Source organism: Oncorhynchus keta, chromosome 23, assembly GCF_023373465.1.
Source record: "Oncorhynchus keta strain PuntledgeMale-10-30-2019 chromosome 23, Oket_V2, whole genome shotgun sequence".
NCBI classification, from domain to species: Eukaryota; Metazoa; Chordata; class Actinopteri; order Salmoniformes; family Salmonidae; genus Oncorhynchus; species Oncorhynchus keta.
In genome coordinates, this window is record NC_068443.1 from 47184062 (window position 1) to 47201790 (window position 17729).

The following is a 17729-nucleotide window of genomic DNA, read 5'->3' on the forward strand; positions in this document are numbered from 1 at the left end:
TTTAAGTTTTACTTACCTACAATGTGCAGAGCAGCAGCACTCACTTACCTACAATGTGCAGAGCAGCAGCACTCACTTACCTACAATGTGCAGAGCAGCAGCACTGCATACAGAAACATCATCTTGTAAACTAGAAGAACACAGTCCGTCAACACGTACCTCTGGAAAATACAGAAATAATGTGAGATCAATAAAAGTGGTGCCAATCATGTTGGAGGTCCATTAAATAATCAAAATGTGTTGTTTGTGCTTTACATACCAAGTGTTGTCATTGATTGGTGGGCTCCCGCAGTGCAAAATGTGATGCTACAGATGCAGGTTCGATACCCGTGCCGGCCACCACCGGGAGACCCATGAGGTGGCTTTTGGTTTTAATTTAGAATCCTCCTATGTAATTATTTGTGGAGAGTGACGTCATATTTTTCGATATACTGTAGGTCTACCGCAGGTGACATGAGTCTCTAGTGTTGAGTAATGTGCTGCTAAATGTGGTGTAGGTTTTATTAAAAGAGCATATTGAAGTAAGAGGCAATAGGATTTGAAGCAATAGGCTACAGTTATTTTAGCTGCGTTTCGCACTGCCCTGAGACAAGCATGGGGCCTGGTCTTGATAAATCAATGAGATTTTTATTTTGACTGAATCTCTGTTTGGGTATTGGTTAGACTACAATTAGGAATATTATGCTCTTAACGAAACCTTTATTTAAATAGACAAGGCAGTTAAGAACAAATTCTTATTTACAAGGACAGCCTACTCCTTCCTCTTTGTCGGGGAATTGAACCCTGGTCTCCTGTGTGCCCACATGACACAGGGATTCTTTAGCTAAATAGCGAAGTACTTTAACCTACTCCCATCCATCATGTTGTACAGCACCATATTTTACGTTCCATCCTAACAGAAACCAAGAGGGTTTTTCAATTTTCTTGGAATAGAAACACCATAATATTAATCAAATTAGTTGGACAAAATTTCTTAAAATTAGTCCTATATACTTTGTTCTTACAAAAAAGGTTTAAAATTCCCTAGTACAGTCACTATTGAAGGCTATCGAAGGCTTCTCAGATGGTCAAACTAGCATTAACTAGCATTAGTGTTACCAGTGGTTGGCACTTAAATATCGTGCCATAGAATTCTGTGGCACCATGCAAGCTGTGCTGCAGTACACTGCAACTTTTAAAGGATAAACCACTGTACGGAATGTAGTAACCATACTACCCATCCCGGATCCGGGAGCGTAATCATCGACTGACACTAATTAGCATAACGCAACGGACATAAATATTACTGGAAAATATTCCTTTTCATGAAAATCACAAGTGAAATATATTGAAACACAGCTTTGCCTTTTGTTAATCACCTCGTCATCTCAGATTTTCAAAATATGCTTTACAGCCAAAGCAAGAGAAGCATTTGTGTAAGTTTATCGATAGCCTAGCATATCATTATGTCCAGCTAGCAGCAGGTAACTTGGTCACACAAATCAGAAAAGCAATCAAATTAAATTGTTTACCTTTGATGAGCTTCAGATGTTTTCACTCACGAGAATCCCAGTTAGATAGCAAATGTTCCTTATTTCAAAAAAATATTATTTTTGTAGGCGAAATAGCTGTTTGTTCTTCACGTTCGGCTGAGAAATCGACCGGGATTTGCGGTCACGAAAACGCCCATTTTTTTTCAAAATTAGCTCCATAATATCAACAGAAACATGGCAAACGTTGTTTATAATCAATCCTCAAGGTGTTTTTCAAATATCTATTCGATAATATATCCACCGGGACAATTGGTTTTTCAGTAGGAGCGAAAATACAAATGGCTACCTCTGTCTTTTACGCGAGAATCACTCTGAGAGCCATCAGGTGACCACATACACAATGTAGCCGCTTACGGGTATTCTTCAACATAAAGGCGTAAAACTACGTCACAATGCTGTAGACACCTTAGGGAATACGTAGAAAAGGTCATCTGGTTGATAGCCCATTCACTGCTCAATAGGGACGCATCGGAACGCAGAGCTTTCAAAACATGAGTCACTTCCGGATTGGATTTTTCTCAGGCTTTTGCCTGCAATGTCAGTTCTGTTATACTCACAGACAATATTTTTACAGTTTAGGAAACTTTAGAGTGTTTTCTATCCTAAGCCGTCAATTATATGAATATTCTAGCATCTGGTCCTGACAAAATAGCCCGTTTACTTTGGGAACATTATTTTTCCAAAAATGAAAATACTGCCCCCTAGTTACAAGAAGTTTTAACAAATCAAAATATATTTTAGATTCTTCAAAGTAGCACCCTTTGCCTTGATGACAGCTTTGCACACTCTTGGCATTCTCTCAACCAGCTTCACCAATAATGCTTTTCCAACAGTCTTGGAATTCCCACATATGCTGAGCACTTGATGGCTGATTTTCCTTCATGCTACGGTCCAACTCATCCCAAACCATCTCAATTGGGTTGAGGTCGGGTTATTGCGGAGGCCAGGTCATCTAATGCAGCACGCCATCACTTTCCTTCTTGGTAAAATAGCCCTTACCCAGCCTGGATGTGTGTTGGGTCCTATTGAAAAACAAATGATAAGTGCACACCAGATGGGATGGTGTTTCGCTGCATAATTCTGTGGTAGTGGTGCTGGTTAAGTGTGCCTTTAATTCTAAATATATCACAGACAGTGTCACCAGCAAAGCACCCCCTCACCATCACTCCTCCATGCTTCTCGGTGGGAACCACACATGCAGAGATCATCCGTTCACCTACTCTGCTTATCACAAAGACACGGCGGTTGGAACCAAAAATGTCAAATTTGGACAGATTTCCACCAGTCTAATGTCCATAGCTCGTGTTTCTTGGCCCAAGCAAGTCTCATTTTCTTATTGATGTCTTTTAGTAGTGGTTTCTTAGCAGCAATTTGACCATGAAAGCTTGATTCACTCAATCTCCTCTGAACAGTTGATATTGAGATGTGGATGTTACTTGAACTCTGAAGCATTTATTTGGGCTGCAATTTCTGAGGCTGGTAACTCTAATGAACGTATCCTCTACAGCAGAGGTAACTCTGGGTCTTCCTTTCCTGTGGCGGTGACAGCCAGTTTCATCATAGCACTTGATGGTTTTTGCGACTACATTTAAAGAAACGTTCAACGTTCTTGACATTTTCCAGACTGACCTTCATGTCTAAAAGTAATGATGGACTGTCATTTCTCTTTGCATATTTGAGTTGTTCTTGCCATAATATGGACTTGGTCTTTTACCAAATAGGGTGATCTTCTGTTTTCCCCCCTGCCTTGTCACAACACAACTGATTGGCTCAAATGCATTAAGAATGAAAGAAATTCCACAAATTAACATCTGTTAATTGCAATGCATTCCAAGTGACTTCCTCATAAAGCTGGTTTACAAGAATGACAAGAGTGTGCAAGGCTGTCAAGTTATGGCTATTTCGAAGAATCTCAAATATAATTTAATTTGTTTAACACCTTTTTTTGGTTCCTACATGATTCCATGTGTTATTTCATAGTTTTGATGTCTTCACAATGCAGAAAATAGTAAAAATAAAGAAAAACCTTTGAATGCTTAGGTGTCAACTTTTGACTGGTACTGTATTTTCCAATACGTTAATTGAGTCATTAGAATTTCCATTTACTCTAGTCTCTGCCTCCAACAGTTTGTCAAGTTTGCCAACATCGAGGAGGACACACCGTCCTACCACCGGCGCTATGACTTCTTTGTCTCCCAGTTCAGCGCCATGTGCCACTCAACCCATGAAGACCCTGAGACCAGAACCAGGTGAGGAAATAACAGGCTTGAAAATAAACCTTGAACAAAAAAATTATTAAAGGAATTGTTCACTTGAATTAAATTATGCTCACTGGGAGGATATCGCCATTTTCTCCTTGTCCAAAGACAAGTAAGGAAGCAAATATTTAAGGTGGAATTTTGGTTCACCTTTAAAGCTACACACAGATTTTCATGCCATAAAAGAATGGGCCACCAACAAAAAGTGTTTAATGGAGAATGTAAATCTAAGTAGTAGGCTAGTTAATTACGTACAGTAGCCAGGCTTACTGATTGTTATAATAATCCTATTCATCTACAAATCACCGTTCCATCGCTCGCTGCTTTCATGAGATGATAGAAAGAAAGCAACAGTAAACAACCAAAGAATACCCATAACAGTGGAAAGAAAGGCAGCGCAACGTTTATTAGATAACACACTGAACAGACCAAACACTAGCAATCCAACCAACCAGTGAAAGAATAATATAATAATATAACAATAATAATAATAATAATATAATAATAATATATGCCATTTAGCAGACGCTTTTATCCAAAGCGACTTAGTCATGTGTGCATACATTCTACGTATGGGTGGTCCCGGGGATCGAACCCACTACCCTGGCGTTACAAGCGCCATGCTCTACCAACTGAGCTACAGAAGGACCACGAACAGTGGTGGTGCATACATGGCTTTATACGCAGGCGCTTTATAGGGACGCCTACTCCACCAGAGATGCCTGCTCTTCCTTAATCTAATAAAGACACCAGGAATATATTCAGATGACTATGATTCATTCTCTGCAGAGAGACCTCATCCCACCACCAATATTGCTGTAATTATTTGTTTAAAGAAATGTGTTCTTTCCTATCCTTACCACCTGGCGGCCCGTCAGGAAGTCCAGGATCTCGTTGCAGAGGGAGGTGTTTAGTCCCAGAGTCCTTAGCTAACTGGTGAGCTTTGAGGGCACTATGGTGTTGAATGCTGAGCTGAAGTCAAACTATTAGCATTGTCACATAGGTGTTCCTTTTGTCCATGTGGGAAAGGGCAGTGTGGAGTGCTATAGAGACTTTATCATCTGTGGATCTGTTAGGGCGGTATGCAAATTGGAGTGGGTCTAGGGTTTCTGGGATAATGGTGTTGATGTGAGCCATGACCAGCCTTTCAAAGCACTTAATGGCTACAGATGTAAGTGCTACGGGTCGGCAGATTACCATGGCGTTCTATGGTGGACTGCTTAAAACAGGTTGATATTACAGTCTCGGACAGGGAGAGGTTGAAAATGTCAGTGAAGACACTTTCTAGTTGGTCAGCGCATGCTCGCAGTACACGGCCTGGTAGTCCGTCTGGCCCTGCGGCCTTGTGAATGTGGACCTGTCTACAGGTCTTACTAACATCGCCTGCGGAGAGCGTGATCAGTCTTCCGGCACAGCTGATACTCTCATGCATTCTCAGTGTTACTTGCCTCGAAGCGAGCATAGAAGTAGTTTATCTCGTCCGGTAGGCTCGTGTCACTGGGCAGCTCTCGGCTGAGCTTCCCTTTCTAGTCTGTAATGGTTTGCAAGCCCTGCCACATCTGACGACCGTCAGAGCCGGTGTAGTACGACTCGATCTTAGTCCTGTATTGATGCTTTGCGTGTTTGATGGTTCGTTGGAGGGCATAGCGGGATTTGTTATAAGCTTCCGGGTCATTGAAAGCAGCAGCTCTAGCCTTTAGCTCAGTGTGGATGTTGCCTGTAATCCATGGCTTCTGGTTAGGGTAGATACGTACAGTCACTGTGGGGACGACGTCATCGATGCACTTATTGATGACGCCAATGACAGAGGTGGCGTACTCCTCATTGCCATTTAGATATCTGGCTATGGTTAATTAGATTTCTGGCTAAGTTTATTCAAGATGCATTGCATTAGTGGATACTTGCACTGTTCTCAGGGCAGGTCTGCCGGTTTTGACTAGCAGATGTGACTTTTCGCAGCAGGTTAGGAGAATGTAAACTGCAAGTTAGGAGAATTAACATGTCAGGTTAGGAGAAGGACATTAATGTTAGGAAAATGCTAAAATTGACCCATACGCGACTCGGAAATATCTAGCTTACAACCAAGCCTGCCATTAGAACAGTCTTGGTTTGTTATTTTTTTAACACATTAAGAAAATGTTTTTAAACAATACAAAACATACACAATCAAATGACAGCATACAGACACACACACACAAACATCGACATCACACCTGCCCAGATCCACCTTCTCACACCCCAGTGCCCACATCACACTCCGCCCCATGGCTGCACAAACTGCACCATTTTGTTTCTCTCTGTCGCCTACGCACTTTCAACATTTAGATATGTCGAAAAATTTGAAATGTTTTTTTTTTACATTGGATAAAAGTAAAGACTCAGAGCTAGAAAATGGTATATCATACACTACAGTTGGGGAACATTGGCAAAGTAATTCTGCTTTGGAAGTTGATAAACTTGGGACCACACTTTTGAGAAAATGGCCCTTGAGTCTTTTGGTTAACCTACTGGAGAGCTCTTTGTCTACACCCATTCAGCATCGTTCACACCCTCTTAAGCCTTAGCCCCACCCATTCAGCATCGTTCACACCCTCTTAAGCCTTAGCCCCACCCATTCAGCATCGTTCACACCCTCTTAAGCCTTAGCCCCACCCATTTCTTTAAGGATTCACATGTGATGTCATGTACTAAACAACCCAAAATTTCAAGACTGAAGACTGGTTTATACCACATCTATCGATAGTTGTCGCAGTTACATCATGAACATTCTATTGTCGCCCAACATCATCAAACTTGTCGTTTTCGTTTATAAAACAGTATAAATACAAAAACTACAGGCTGCCTATTTGTCCAAAATAGCATAACTAATGTATTTTAACACCAATTAACCCACCTGTTTAAATATGTATTCAGTATATGTCAATCTAGCAACTTTTTAACCTCTTACCTCCACCCGACACGCAGGCGTCCCATCTAGACATCTGGAAATGCAAATGCGCTACGCTAAATGCTAATAGCACTCGTTAAAACTCAAACGTTCATTAAAATACACATGCAGGGTACTGAATTAAAGCTACACTCGTTGTGAATCCAGCCAACAAGTCAGATTTTTAAAATGCTTTTCGGCGAAAGCATGAGAAGCTATTATCTGATAGCATGCAACACCCCTAAAGACCCGCAGGGGAAGTGAACAAAATAATTAGCATAGTCGACGCTACACAAAACGCAGAAATAAAATATAAAACATTCATTACCTTTGACCATCTTCTTTGTTGGCACTCCTAGATGTCCCATAAACATCACTATTGGGTATTTTTTTTGATTAAATCGGTCCATATATACCCTAAATATCGATCTATGAAGACTGTGTGGTCAAGGAAAAAACTGTGTTTTATAACGCAACGTCATTTTTTAAAATTAAAAAAGTCGACGATAAACTTTCACAAAACACTTCGAAATACTTTTTTTAATGCAACTTTAGGTATTAGTAAACGTTAATAATCGATCAAATTGATCACGAGGCTATGTATATTCTATAGCTGTACGTCTTGAAATAATGTCCGGGTAAATCTCAACCAAAATATCCGGTCGGAGACCGGAAGAAATGGGCTGTCTCTTGTCCGTTTGACCAAGAAACAAATCCTAGGCAAATGACAAGACTGTTGACATCGTGTGGAATACATTCAAGTGGCGCATTGATATATTTTCCAGTTTTCAGTGATCAGATTTTCCTGCGCTTTTCGATGAAACGCACATTCTGTTATAGTCACAGCTGTGATTTAACCAGTTTTAGAAACGTCTGAGTGTTTTCTATCCACACATACTAATCATATGCATATACTATATTCCTGGCTTGAGTAGCAGGGCGCTGAAATGTTACGCGATTTTTAACAGAATTTTCAAAAAATGAGGGGGTAGGATCAACAGGCTAAACAATGTTTTGGTTTGTTTCTAGCTTCTTAGCTATCTAGCTAATGTTACGCTAGCTGGCTGGTCAGTTCAAATAATGACCATATCATATAGCTGACAACTTCTTCACTTTAGCTAATTTGTCTTCATTATTACAGGAAAATAAACTCACAACAAGATCATTATTTACTAGTTAATGGCGAGCCAATTACAGAAAATATCTTGTGGTTGTGAGTTTGTTTGAAAGAAAATGAGGGCATTCTACCAGAGTTTTTTTTTATTTGGACTATGTCTTGTTGGCCTAACATTATATCCTAATTTGACTTTGGTCCAGGTCATGTTCTTCACATTACCGTCTGGTAGACACATAGAAAATCAAATCAAATCAAAGTTTATTTATCACATGCACAGGTTACAGAAGGTGTAGTGAAATTGATACTTGCATAGTGGAGTCTTTTGTTTAGACATGTAGCTAGCTTGCTAAACAATGAACCATAATCCTGATTTATACTACCCTGTATGAATCTGCAGGTAGCTAACCAACCCGGTTCAATGTTAGCTAGCTATCTAACATTAGGCTATAACTAGCAATGCAAATGATACAAGTAATATTACTACAAAGTCCATACATGTAACGTTAGCTCGCTAGCGAGCAATCCAGCTAACATTAGCTAGCTAGCTAACAGTACGCTTTAACTTGCAATGAAAATGACTTTCTGATAAATTAGAAACATATTATATCTGAAAATGTAGCTAGCTGGACTATCTTACCCATATGGATGGACTCTTCTCCCTCTCTGTCACGGATACCATGGTTGCCCTTAGTTTGAAGATGTAATCTGGAGACCGGTTTGTTATACAACAGCCTTCTGTGTGTTGTCTATTCAACTCCCTCTATATATTTGCAATCAAACAGCTGGATTTTCTCCAGTTCCTTAGCTATCACACTCTGCTTCCACTGGGCATTCCACTGATTTCACATCTCGGCCCTCCAGAAAGTGGAGAGCCACACTTTTTTGCTGTTCTACTATGTGATATCTTCAAACAAAGATGTGTTAGAAAGGATTGCCTACACATACTGATCAGCTCATGTTATAATCCCCAGTTTACAATTGGCTCATTCATCCCCCTCCTCTCCCATGTAACTATTCCCCAGGTCGTTGCTGTAAATGAGAACGTGTTCTCAGTCAACTTACCTGGTAAAATAATGGATAAATAAATAGATAGAAGCGCGCTGCATGGCAGGCCAATCCAAACTCATCTTTCAACATGTCCAGCCCATCTATCTCAGCCAATCATGGCTAGCGGGAAGGTTCCAGTCTTTTCCGTGGCTAAATAAACTTGTCTTGTAATTTTACATTTTTTTCTCATTTACAGATGGCCATTTACATTTGTTATGAAGGCACATGGAAGTCCACATGTTCCAGAAGGCATTTCTGCCAAAAAACAAATGTTAAAAAGAAATGCCTCTCCTGTGAAGTAGTGACTTGCGACATACGCACAGTTTCCTGAAACGTGTCAGAAAAGTGGAAAAAGGGAAGGTGTCTGAATGCTTTCCCAATAAACTGTGACCTTTGACGAAGTCCTTCAAATATAATATTTAAAGTGTGTGTGTATCCTGTTTAGGATCCGTGTGGCCGGTATCAAAGGGCTGCAGGGTGTGGTGAGGAAGACTGTGAACGATGAGCTTCAGGCCATCATCTGGGAGCCCCAGCACATGGACAAACTCATCCCCTCCATGCTGTTCAACATGCAGGATGCTGAGGACCTAGACAGGTACTTAAAAAATGTATATACCCACATGGCAGTCATAGACATTGAAATATATTTTTATGCACTAACATCAATAAATCAACAATTAGTCCTGGGGGGTGGTCCTGACTGTCACAACATGTCTACTTAAAGTAGTCATCTGCAGTAAAATCACAACAAACAGGCCACAGATATGGCAAACAGCTGAGGGCTGGAAAAAATGCAACCACTCTCAAATTCATAGACAGACCGGTGAATGCAAGGAGTGACTGTCCATGAGATCAAAATGATAGTTTTAAGCATTTTTTATTTATCTTTTTATTTGACCTTTTTATACTTTAGTTTATTTATTTATGAATATTTTCTTAACCAACAATGCAGTTCAAGAAATAGAATTAAGGGCTTGTAAAGTAAGCATTTCGCGTTAAGGTCTACACTTGAATTTGGCGCATGTGAGAAATAAATTGTTTAGTGTTTATTTACGAACAAAGCAGTAAAACATCATTATATTTTGGGTTCTGATGAGGTTAGACAGTTAAACTAAGTTCCAAAGGCATTTTACATTCTATTTTTCAATAATCAAATGCTATATAACATAAATGCAAAAGTCCAAGCATGGATGTTGCCATCGCAGATTGCCTCTTTAATTATATAATATTCCATTTAGCAGATGTTTTTATCTAAATAGACTTGCAGCACAGTGAGCGCATATATTTGAGCTATATTTGTATATAATCCCTTCGGGAATTTTAACTAAGAAACTAAATATTGCCCCTTGAGGCAAGGGTTCGATCCCTCTGTCATTTCCTCTTGTCTAAGATATCAGTTAGACAAGAGATAAAATATTTCAACTTATATTTGAACTTAAAATATTTGAACTTAAGTTCAAATATAAGTTCAAATATTTTAGCTGGGCTTGATTTAGCTTTTCCGGTAACTTATGGAATCAATAGTACTAAAAAGCCCATCTGGCACTCCATGTGCTAGCACAATCAAACACTCCGGGACAACAAATAATATTTGAAACCAGTTCTGTTTATCCATAACAATATAAGGCTTAGATCAAGGGCCCTAAGTTCCAGTCTAAGGACGATGGGAAAATCTGGAAAACACTGGCCATTGCTAACTTTTCATGAATCTTCACTCTTTTTACACTATATAGACACCCTAGTAAAATTCCCACAGGGATCACATGCACATATTGAAAGTGTATGCACACACTGTACGTCACTTTGGTTAAAAGCTTCTGTTAAGTGACATTTTTATATTAGAATTAAAGACTGTTTGAATTGACATATTTCTTCTCAATAGACATCAGCTAGCTCTAAGAAAATGTGTCCCTTCTCCCTTTCCCCTCTCTCTCACACCCCCTTCATCCATTGCTCTATTCTCCCTTTGTCTCTCTTTCCAACTGGTAATCCACCACCGCTCTTCTTTCTTAATTGTAAAAGAACCCCCCTGAATCTACGTCTGCACCTTTCTATGATCTGTCCGCTGTGTACAGTGCATTCGGAAAGTTTTCAGACCCCTTGACTTTTTCAACATTTTGTTACATTACAGCCTTATTCTAAAATGTATTAGTGTTTTATTTCCTCATCAATCTACACAAGATACACCATAATGACAAAGCGAAAACAGGTTTTTAGAAGTATTTGCAAATGTATTAAAAATAAAAAACTACTAACTATTCAGACCCTTTTCTATGAGACTCAAAATTGAGCTCAGGTGCATCCTGTTTCTGTTGATTATCCTTGATGTTTCTACAACTTGATTGGAGTCCACCTGTGGTAAATTCAATTGATTGGACTTGATTTGGAAAGGCACACACCTGTCGACATAAGATCCCAGTGTTGACAGTGCATGTCAGAGGAAAAACCGAGCCATAGGGAATTGTCCGTAGAGCTCCGAGACAGGATTATTTCAAGGCACAGATCTGGGGAAGGGTACCAAAAAATCTGCAGCATTGAAGGTCCCCAAGAACAAGGTGGCCTCCATTCTTAAATGGAAGATGTTTGGAACCACCAAGACTCTTCCTACTGCGCAATTGGGGGAGAAGGGCCTTGGTCAGGGATGTGACGAAGAACCCGATGGTCACTCTGACAGAGTTCCTCTTTGGAGATGGAAAAACCTCCCAGAATGACAACCATCTCTGCAGCACTCCACCTATCAGGCCTTTATAGTAGTGGGCAGACTGAAGCCACTCCTCAGTTAAAGGCACATGACAGTCCACTTGGAGTTTGCCAAAGGGCCCCTAAAGGACTCAAACCGTAAGAAACAAGATTCTCTGGTCTGATGAAACCAAGAACTCTTTGGCCTGAATGCCATGTGTCACGTCTGGAGGAAACCTGGCACCATCCCTACGGTGAAGCATGGTGGTGGCAGCATCATTCTGTGGGGATGTTTTTCAACGGCAAGGACTGGGAAACTAGTCACGATCGTGGGAAAGATGAACGGAGCAAAGTGCAGAGATCCTTGATGAAAACCTGCTCCAGAGCGCTCAGGACCTCATTTTGGGGGCGAAAGTTCAACTTCCAACAGGACAATGACCTTAAGCACATAGCCAAACCAGCGCAGGAATGGCTTCGGGACAAGTCTCTGAATGTTCTTGACTGGCCCAGCCAGAGCCTGTATCATGGGTAATATTGTGTACTACAAACTCCCCAGACGCCTCGCGCAGTCTCAGTTTGAGTCCCAAATGGCAACCTATTCCATATATTGTGCACTGCTTTTGACCAGGGCCCTATGGGGGCCTATGCGCCCTGGGCAAAAGAAGTACACTATATAGGGAATAGTTTGCCCTTTGGGACTCAGGCCCTCTCCTGAGATTTTCCATTAGCCCGAGGAGGATGAGTGACGACGGGGAATTGACATAGTTCTTCTGGAGAAGGGAGAATAGCTTGATGATATTTCATACAGTGAAACCGTTAGGAGATGAGCCGGAGGTAACCGTTGAGCCAGGCTCTTGCCCATGCTGGAGATTAAGATTTAGACACCTTGACACGCAGCGGCTAGGCTTGATGAGACAGGACAGGTTTGTGGAGATAAAGCTTTACCCTCCTCTCCTCTACTCTCCTCCTATCCCCCGGTGCAAAATACAGACATATCTCTCTTGCTCCCTTTCTCTCTCTCCTCTTGTCTCTAGTCTCTCCTTCTCCCCTCTCTTTCTTAGCCTCCTCTCTCTTTCTGATCTTCTTCCCTCCAGGTCGTTTCCATGTGAACAAAGCTATTTTTGGTGCCAGACTTTTTTTTTCTGTCCTTATACATGGAGCTCTCTTAGAACAGCACTGGGGCATGCTGAGGAATTCCAGTTTTGATACACCTACCACACCAGTGTTTGTCTCTTAATAATATTGTTTTGCCACATGTTTACCGCCTTATGAAGGTAATGACACTTGGGGCTAGGTGGGGAGTGGTAAACAACACATTCTACAGCACCTTTTTAGCTCGTCGCCTGTCAATCACATGGTATTCACAAAGCGCATGGCTTTTCTGTGACTACAGTATAACCAAGGAAATTGGTCGCACCCTTTTCTCTTGAATTTGTTGCATTGCACAATGTGGTCAAGATAAAAGTGAGCAGTCATGATACACCCATCGTTGTATGTGCACAGGTTATTCATGCTAGCATACTTTTTGAATCGTGTAGTTTACCTGCAGAGAAGATCAGAAGTAAAGAGGTTCATTCAAATACAATTTTTTATGGAACACAATGGGATTCGTGGTAGGCGGATCACTACTAGGAAGAACCAAACACACAACATCTGTCAGAAACAGACCGGTTGACTGGTGAATGAGGTGAGCCCCTCCTGTTTTATAAGGTGCCACTCACCCGCCCACTGGTTATTCTCGCTCCCTTCCTTGCGAAGTTTACTACGCTCTGGAATCTCCCCTCAGCACGACTTGATCCTGCTTAAATGTTCTCAAGCGAACCGCAAGGTTAACGCTGCCGAACGTAGGACCTCTGCTCTTGTCTCTTTGTGTTGAAGTACAATTCATTTTCTACTTTTCTGCATTTTCTACTCTGTCTACTATATTTGTGACCAGTCCTTTGTCCAACTGATCTGTCGATAGCACCTGCTAAATTCAGGACATCAATATTGTTGAGAAAAGTAACAGCTTTTTTGTAGTTTGTGGCTAACGTTAGTCTTTTCTACCGCGCTGTTTTTTGAAAGATATATCAACACATAGTTAGCTAGCTAACCACCGTCTAGCAATTGCTGGCTTAGCTCTCGTATATAGTTCACCTCAGATTAAATGTATACTCAGCTAACCTAAGCTAGGCGGAATGCTCAGACGGCCTACCTCAGCTAGCACACCAGTTCAGCATGCATATTTCACATAACGTTCAGTTGTTTTTGTGCTTACTTACTTGACCAGCCCGACCTACTTGGTTCTCTGGACAATAGACTCAAAAACAGATTCAGCTCTACCGGGTAGCGCAGTGGTCTAGGGCACTGCATCGCAGCGCTAGCTGTGCCACCAGGCTCTGTCGCGACCGGGCTCACTAAAACCTCCATGCCACAACTCTCCCCTCTGCTCTTTTAGAAGTAGCCGTGGAAGACCGACAATTTGGATATACCCCATTCTGGACATACGGGTCCCTCAACAGCCATATTGAAAAGGTCCATGTGCTTACTTACGTGCTGTCTCTCTCTTTTCGTCAAGGCGACTGGTTCACTTCAATCGACCTACAGGGCTCTTATTTTTACGTAATACCAGCACACGGGAGGTTTCTCAATTTTTCCATTCAGGGAACAGCCTATGAATACCTTGGTGTCCCCTTCGGCCTAGCACTAGCTCCCCGCATGTTCAACAAGTGTGTGGAGGAGGCTGTAGCACCCCGGAGAATCAGGGGATTAAGAACTCCCGAGTGGCGCAGCGGTCTAAGGCACTCAGTGCTAGAGTGCTTCTCCGTGCTAGAGGAGTCGCTACAGAACCTTGTTCGATCCTGGGCTGTATCACAACCAACTGTGATTGGGAGTCCCATAGGGAGGCACACAATTGGCCCAGCATCGTACGGATTAGGGTTTGGCCTGGGTAGGCCGTCCATTGTAAATAAGAATTTGTTCTCAACTGACTTGCCTAGTTAAATAAAATAAAAATTAGTCTCCACCAAAGCAGTACGAGACACGGCTTCCCTCTTAACCCACCTCACCGAGTTAGGGTTCAAGATCAACAGGAAAAAGAGCTGTTTGGTGCCCACATAGAGAATAGAATACCTAAGCGTCAAGCTGGATCTATTTTATCGGGCTACACTATCGACAGTTCCGCAGGGGGCGCTCCTGTTATGCTCAGAACGTATCTTTGAGTCTTGAGGTTGATGGCATCCTCCATCTCAGTACCACTGTGTCTACTGGGAATGAGAGACTTCCAGCGTTGGGTAGATACCAACGTCTGTGTACACAACATCACCTCAATCAAAAAGTTAACGGTAACCTTCTCTCGGCTGTCTGTCACTGGAAGAGCCCCTCGATCTTTGTTTCTGGTCCCGACAGCTCTGCCTCTCATGTAAACTACCTCAAACTTCTGACAGTGTTCCTTTCAATTGAAATATTTTCAGCCCTTCAGGAATTATCACATCCCGATCAGGACAGGCAATACGACTGGTGGCATACGTCAACCCCCAGGGTGGCACTTGCTGTCAAGATTATTCTGTGGAGCAGAACACACCTACTCTCACTATGCGCGACTCATGTCCTGGGCGTACTGAATATAGTAGCGGACTTGTCCAGAGGGAATCCCCTATACGGGGATTGGAGACTTCCATCCCCAAGTGGTGAACCAGGTCTTGCAGAGATATGGTTGAACACCATTGATCTCTATGCATCGCACAAAGAGAGAAACTGCCCGCTGTTCTTTGCGCGAGCAGTACTGCTGGAGGTAGACGCACTGGCACATCCTTTGGCCAAGGGTGCTGCTCTACGCTTTTTTTCCCCTCTATGCCTGAGGCTTATCCCTCATCTTAGTAGTCCCAGGATGGCCAGTAAAGCTCTGGTTAGCGAAGATCACAAGCCCTGGCAGCTACTGTTACGCAGGGAACTTCTGACCCAAATTAACAAAGAGATGTCCCACCCTCACCCAGAAACCATGGCCCTCTGGGCCAAGCCTGTGAGAGGATGAATCTGAATGCGACAGGCTTACCACTCATTGAGACTATTCAGAGTGCCAAAGCCCCCTTTTTCACTGTTTCTTTGGAAACAAGTGGCATGTTTTTGAGAAGTGGCTTTGACAAAAACACAGTAGGGATCACGTCGCTTACGTCCAGTCTCCAAGCCTTTAGCCCCGTCTTGGGATCTATTTTGCTTGAGGCTATTTCACAGCAGCCTTTTAAGCTGCTGGAAGGTGTGGAGATGAAATATCTCTCCTTCAAAACCCCTTTGCTGATTGCCCTTATGCCTGCAGAGTGAGTGAGCTTCACGCACTGCCAGTCTACCATTTGTGCCTACAGTTTGCACTGAGGTTATCCAAGTTAACTTAAACCTTCCTGTATGCCTATGGTCAGTGATAATTATAATCCCTTGGAGCTTGTGGCTTTCCACCCACCGCCATTCACTAACATGGAATAAGAGCCTCTCCACCGTTTGTCCAGTACTCACGTTGCACATTTACTTGGACAGAATGAGAGCCTTACGGAAGAGCGACCAACTCTACATTTCTTCAGCGCCCCCTGCAAGGGTAGGCTCCTCTCTCGTCAATGACTATCCCATTGGATAGTGGAGGCTATTATATTGGCTTGTAATAGCAACTGTTTACAGCCCCCGAAGGGCCTGAGGACTCTTGGGCACTGTTCAAATGCTTCGCTTTACAAGGGATATGCAATGTGGCATGTGAGGCTACATTTGAGGTTCTACCAAAAGGATGTCACTGCACCTTCGTTGACGCCTACTGTCCCCTGTGTCGGAGCCTCCGAGGGATGCTTTTTATGGCTTCGGAGAACATGTCTGCGATATTGGAGTTGGCCATATCCCATTGCGATACTTCAAAACATGTATTTGAACGAACTCTAATCAAATGTAGTCGTCACATGCTTCGTAAACGACAGGTGTGCACTAACAGTGAAATGCTTACTGATAGGCCCTTCCTAACAATGCAGAGAGAAAGAAAATGGAGAAATAATAGAAAAGTAAAACATGTAGTAATAGACACACAATGAGTAACAATAACTTGACTATATACAACAGGTAGATATGTACATATAACTATTGAATAAAGTGACAGAGTAAACAACAGCAGCATATGTGTTGAGTAAAATGAAATAGTGCGAAAAGGGTCGTTGCTATTTAGTTAACTATTCAACTAAATATTTAGCAGTCTTACGTCTTCGGGGTAGAAGCTGTTAACGGTGCTTGGTTCCAGACTTGGTGCATTGGTACTGCTTGCTGTGCGGTAGCAGAGATAACTATCTTGAGTCTTGGTCAATTTTCTTGGTCAATTTTTAGGGCCTTCCGCTGACACCGCCTGGTATAGAGGTCCTGGATTGTGGGGTGCTCAGCCCTAAGGATGTACTGAGCCATATGTACTACCCTCTGTAGCGTTTTGCGATTGAATGCTAAGCAGTTACCATACCAAGCGGTAATGAAGCCAGTCAAGATGCTCTCAATGGTTCAACTATAGATATTTTTGAGAATCTGAGGGCCCATGCCAAATATTTTCATCCACCTGAATGGAAATAGGCGTTGTTGGGCCCTCTTTACGACTGTATTGGGAGTGTGCTCACCCCCCGTTTCCAGTAGTGAACGATCCGCTACTTTGTATTGGTGACGTTTAGTGAGAGGTTGTTGTCCTGGCACCACACTGCCAGGTCTCTGACCTCCTCCCTATAGGCTGTCTCACCGCCATTGGTGATCAGACCTACCACTGTCTCGTCGTATCAAACTTAATGAGGGCGTTGGAGTCGTGCGCAGCCACACAGAGAGTACAGAAGGAGACTTAAGAATGCATGTGTTGTTGCCCACCCTCATCACCTGGGAGAATCCGGTCAGGATCCAGTTGCAGAAGGAGGTGTTCAGGCGATAGTCATTGAGACAGGTTACCTTGGCGTTCTTGGGCACAGGGACTATGCTGGTCTGCTTGAAACGTGTAGGTATTACATACTCTGTAAGGGAGAGGTAGTAAATGTAATTGAAGACATCTCACTCATATTATCATAGAACCAGGGTAATGAACGTTTTCATCCCCATGGGGGAGTCAGTAGGATCAGGTGCCCCCTGTCATGTAATATTATTCACTGTGATCTCAAAGGCAAAACGGAACTGAAAACGGAAATCAAATTAGTATA

General features: G+C 42.3%; 1 protein-coding gene across 3 annotated transcripts in view; it reads left to right on the plus strand.

Moving 5' to 3' along the window:
• The window catches only part of efr3a (EFR3 homolog A (S. cerevisiae)), a 237755-nt gene that overhangs the window by 94734 nt on the left and 125292 nt on the right, over window positions 1–17729 (plus strand). For all 3 annotated transcript variants that reach the window (XM_052477338.1, XM_052477339.1, XM_052477340.1), the window contains exons 6-7: window positions 3660–3781; window positions 9326–9475. In XM_052477338.1, the coding sequence (XP_052333298.1) occupies window positions 3660–3781; window positions 9326–9475 (272 nt within the window). The remainder of the gene's footprint in view (window positions 1–3659; window positions 3782–9325; window positions 9476–17729) is intronic.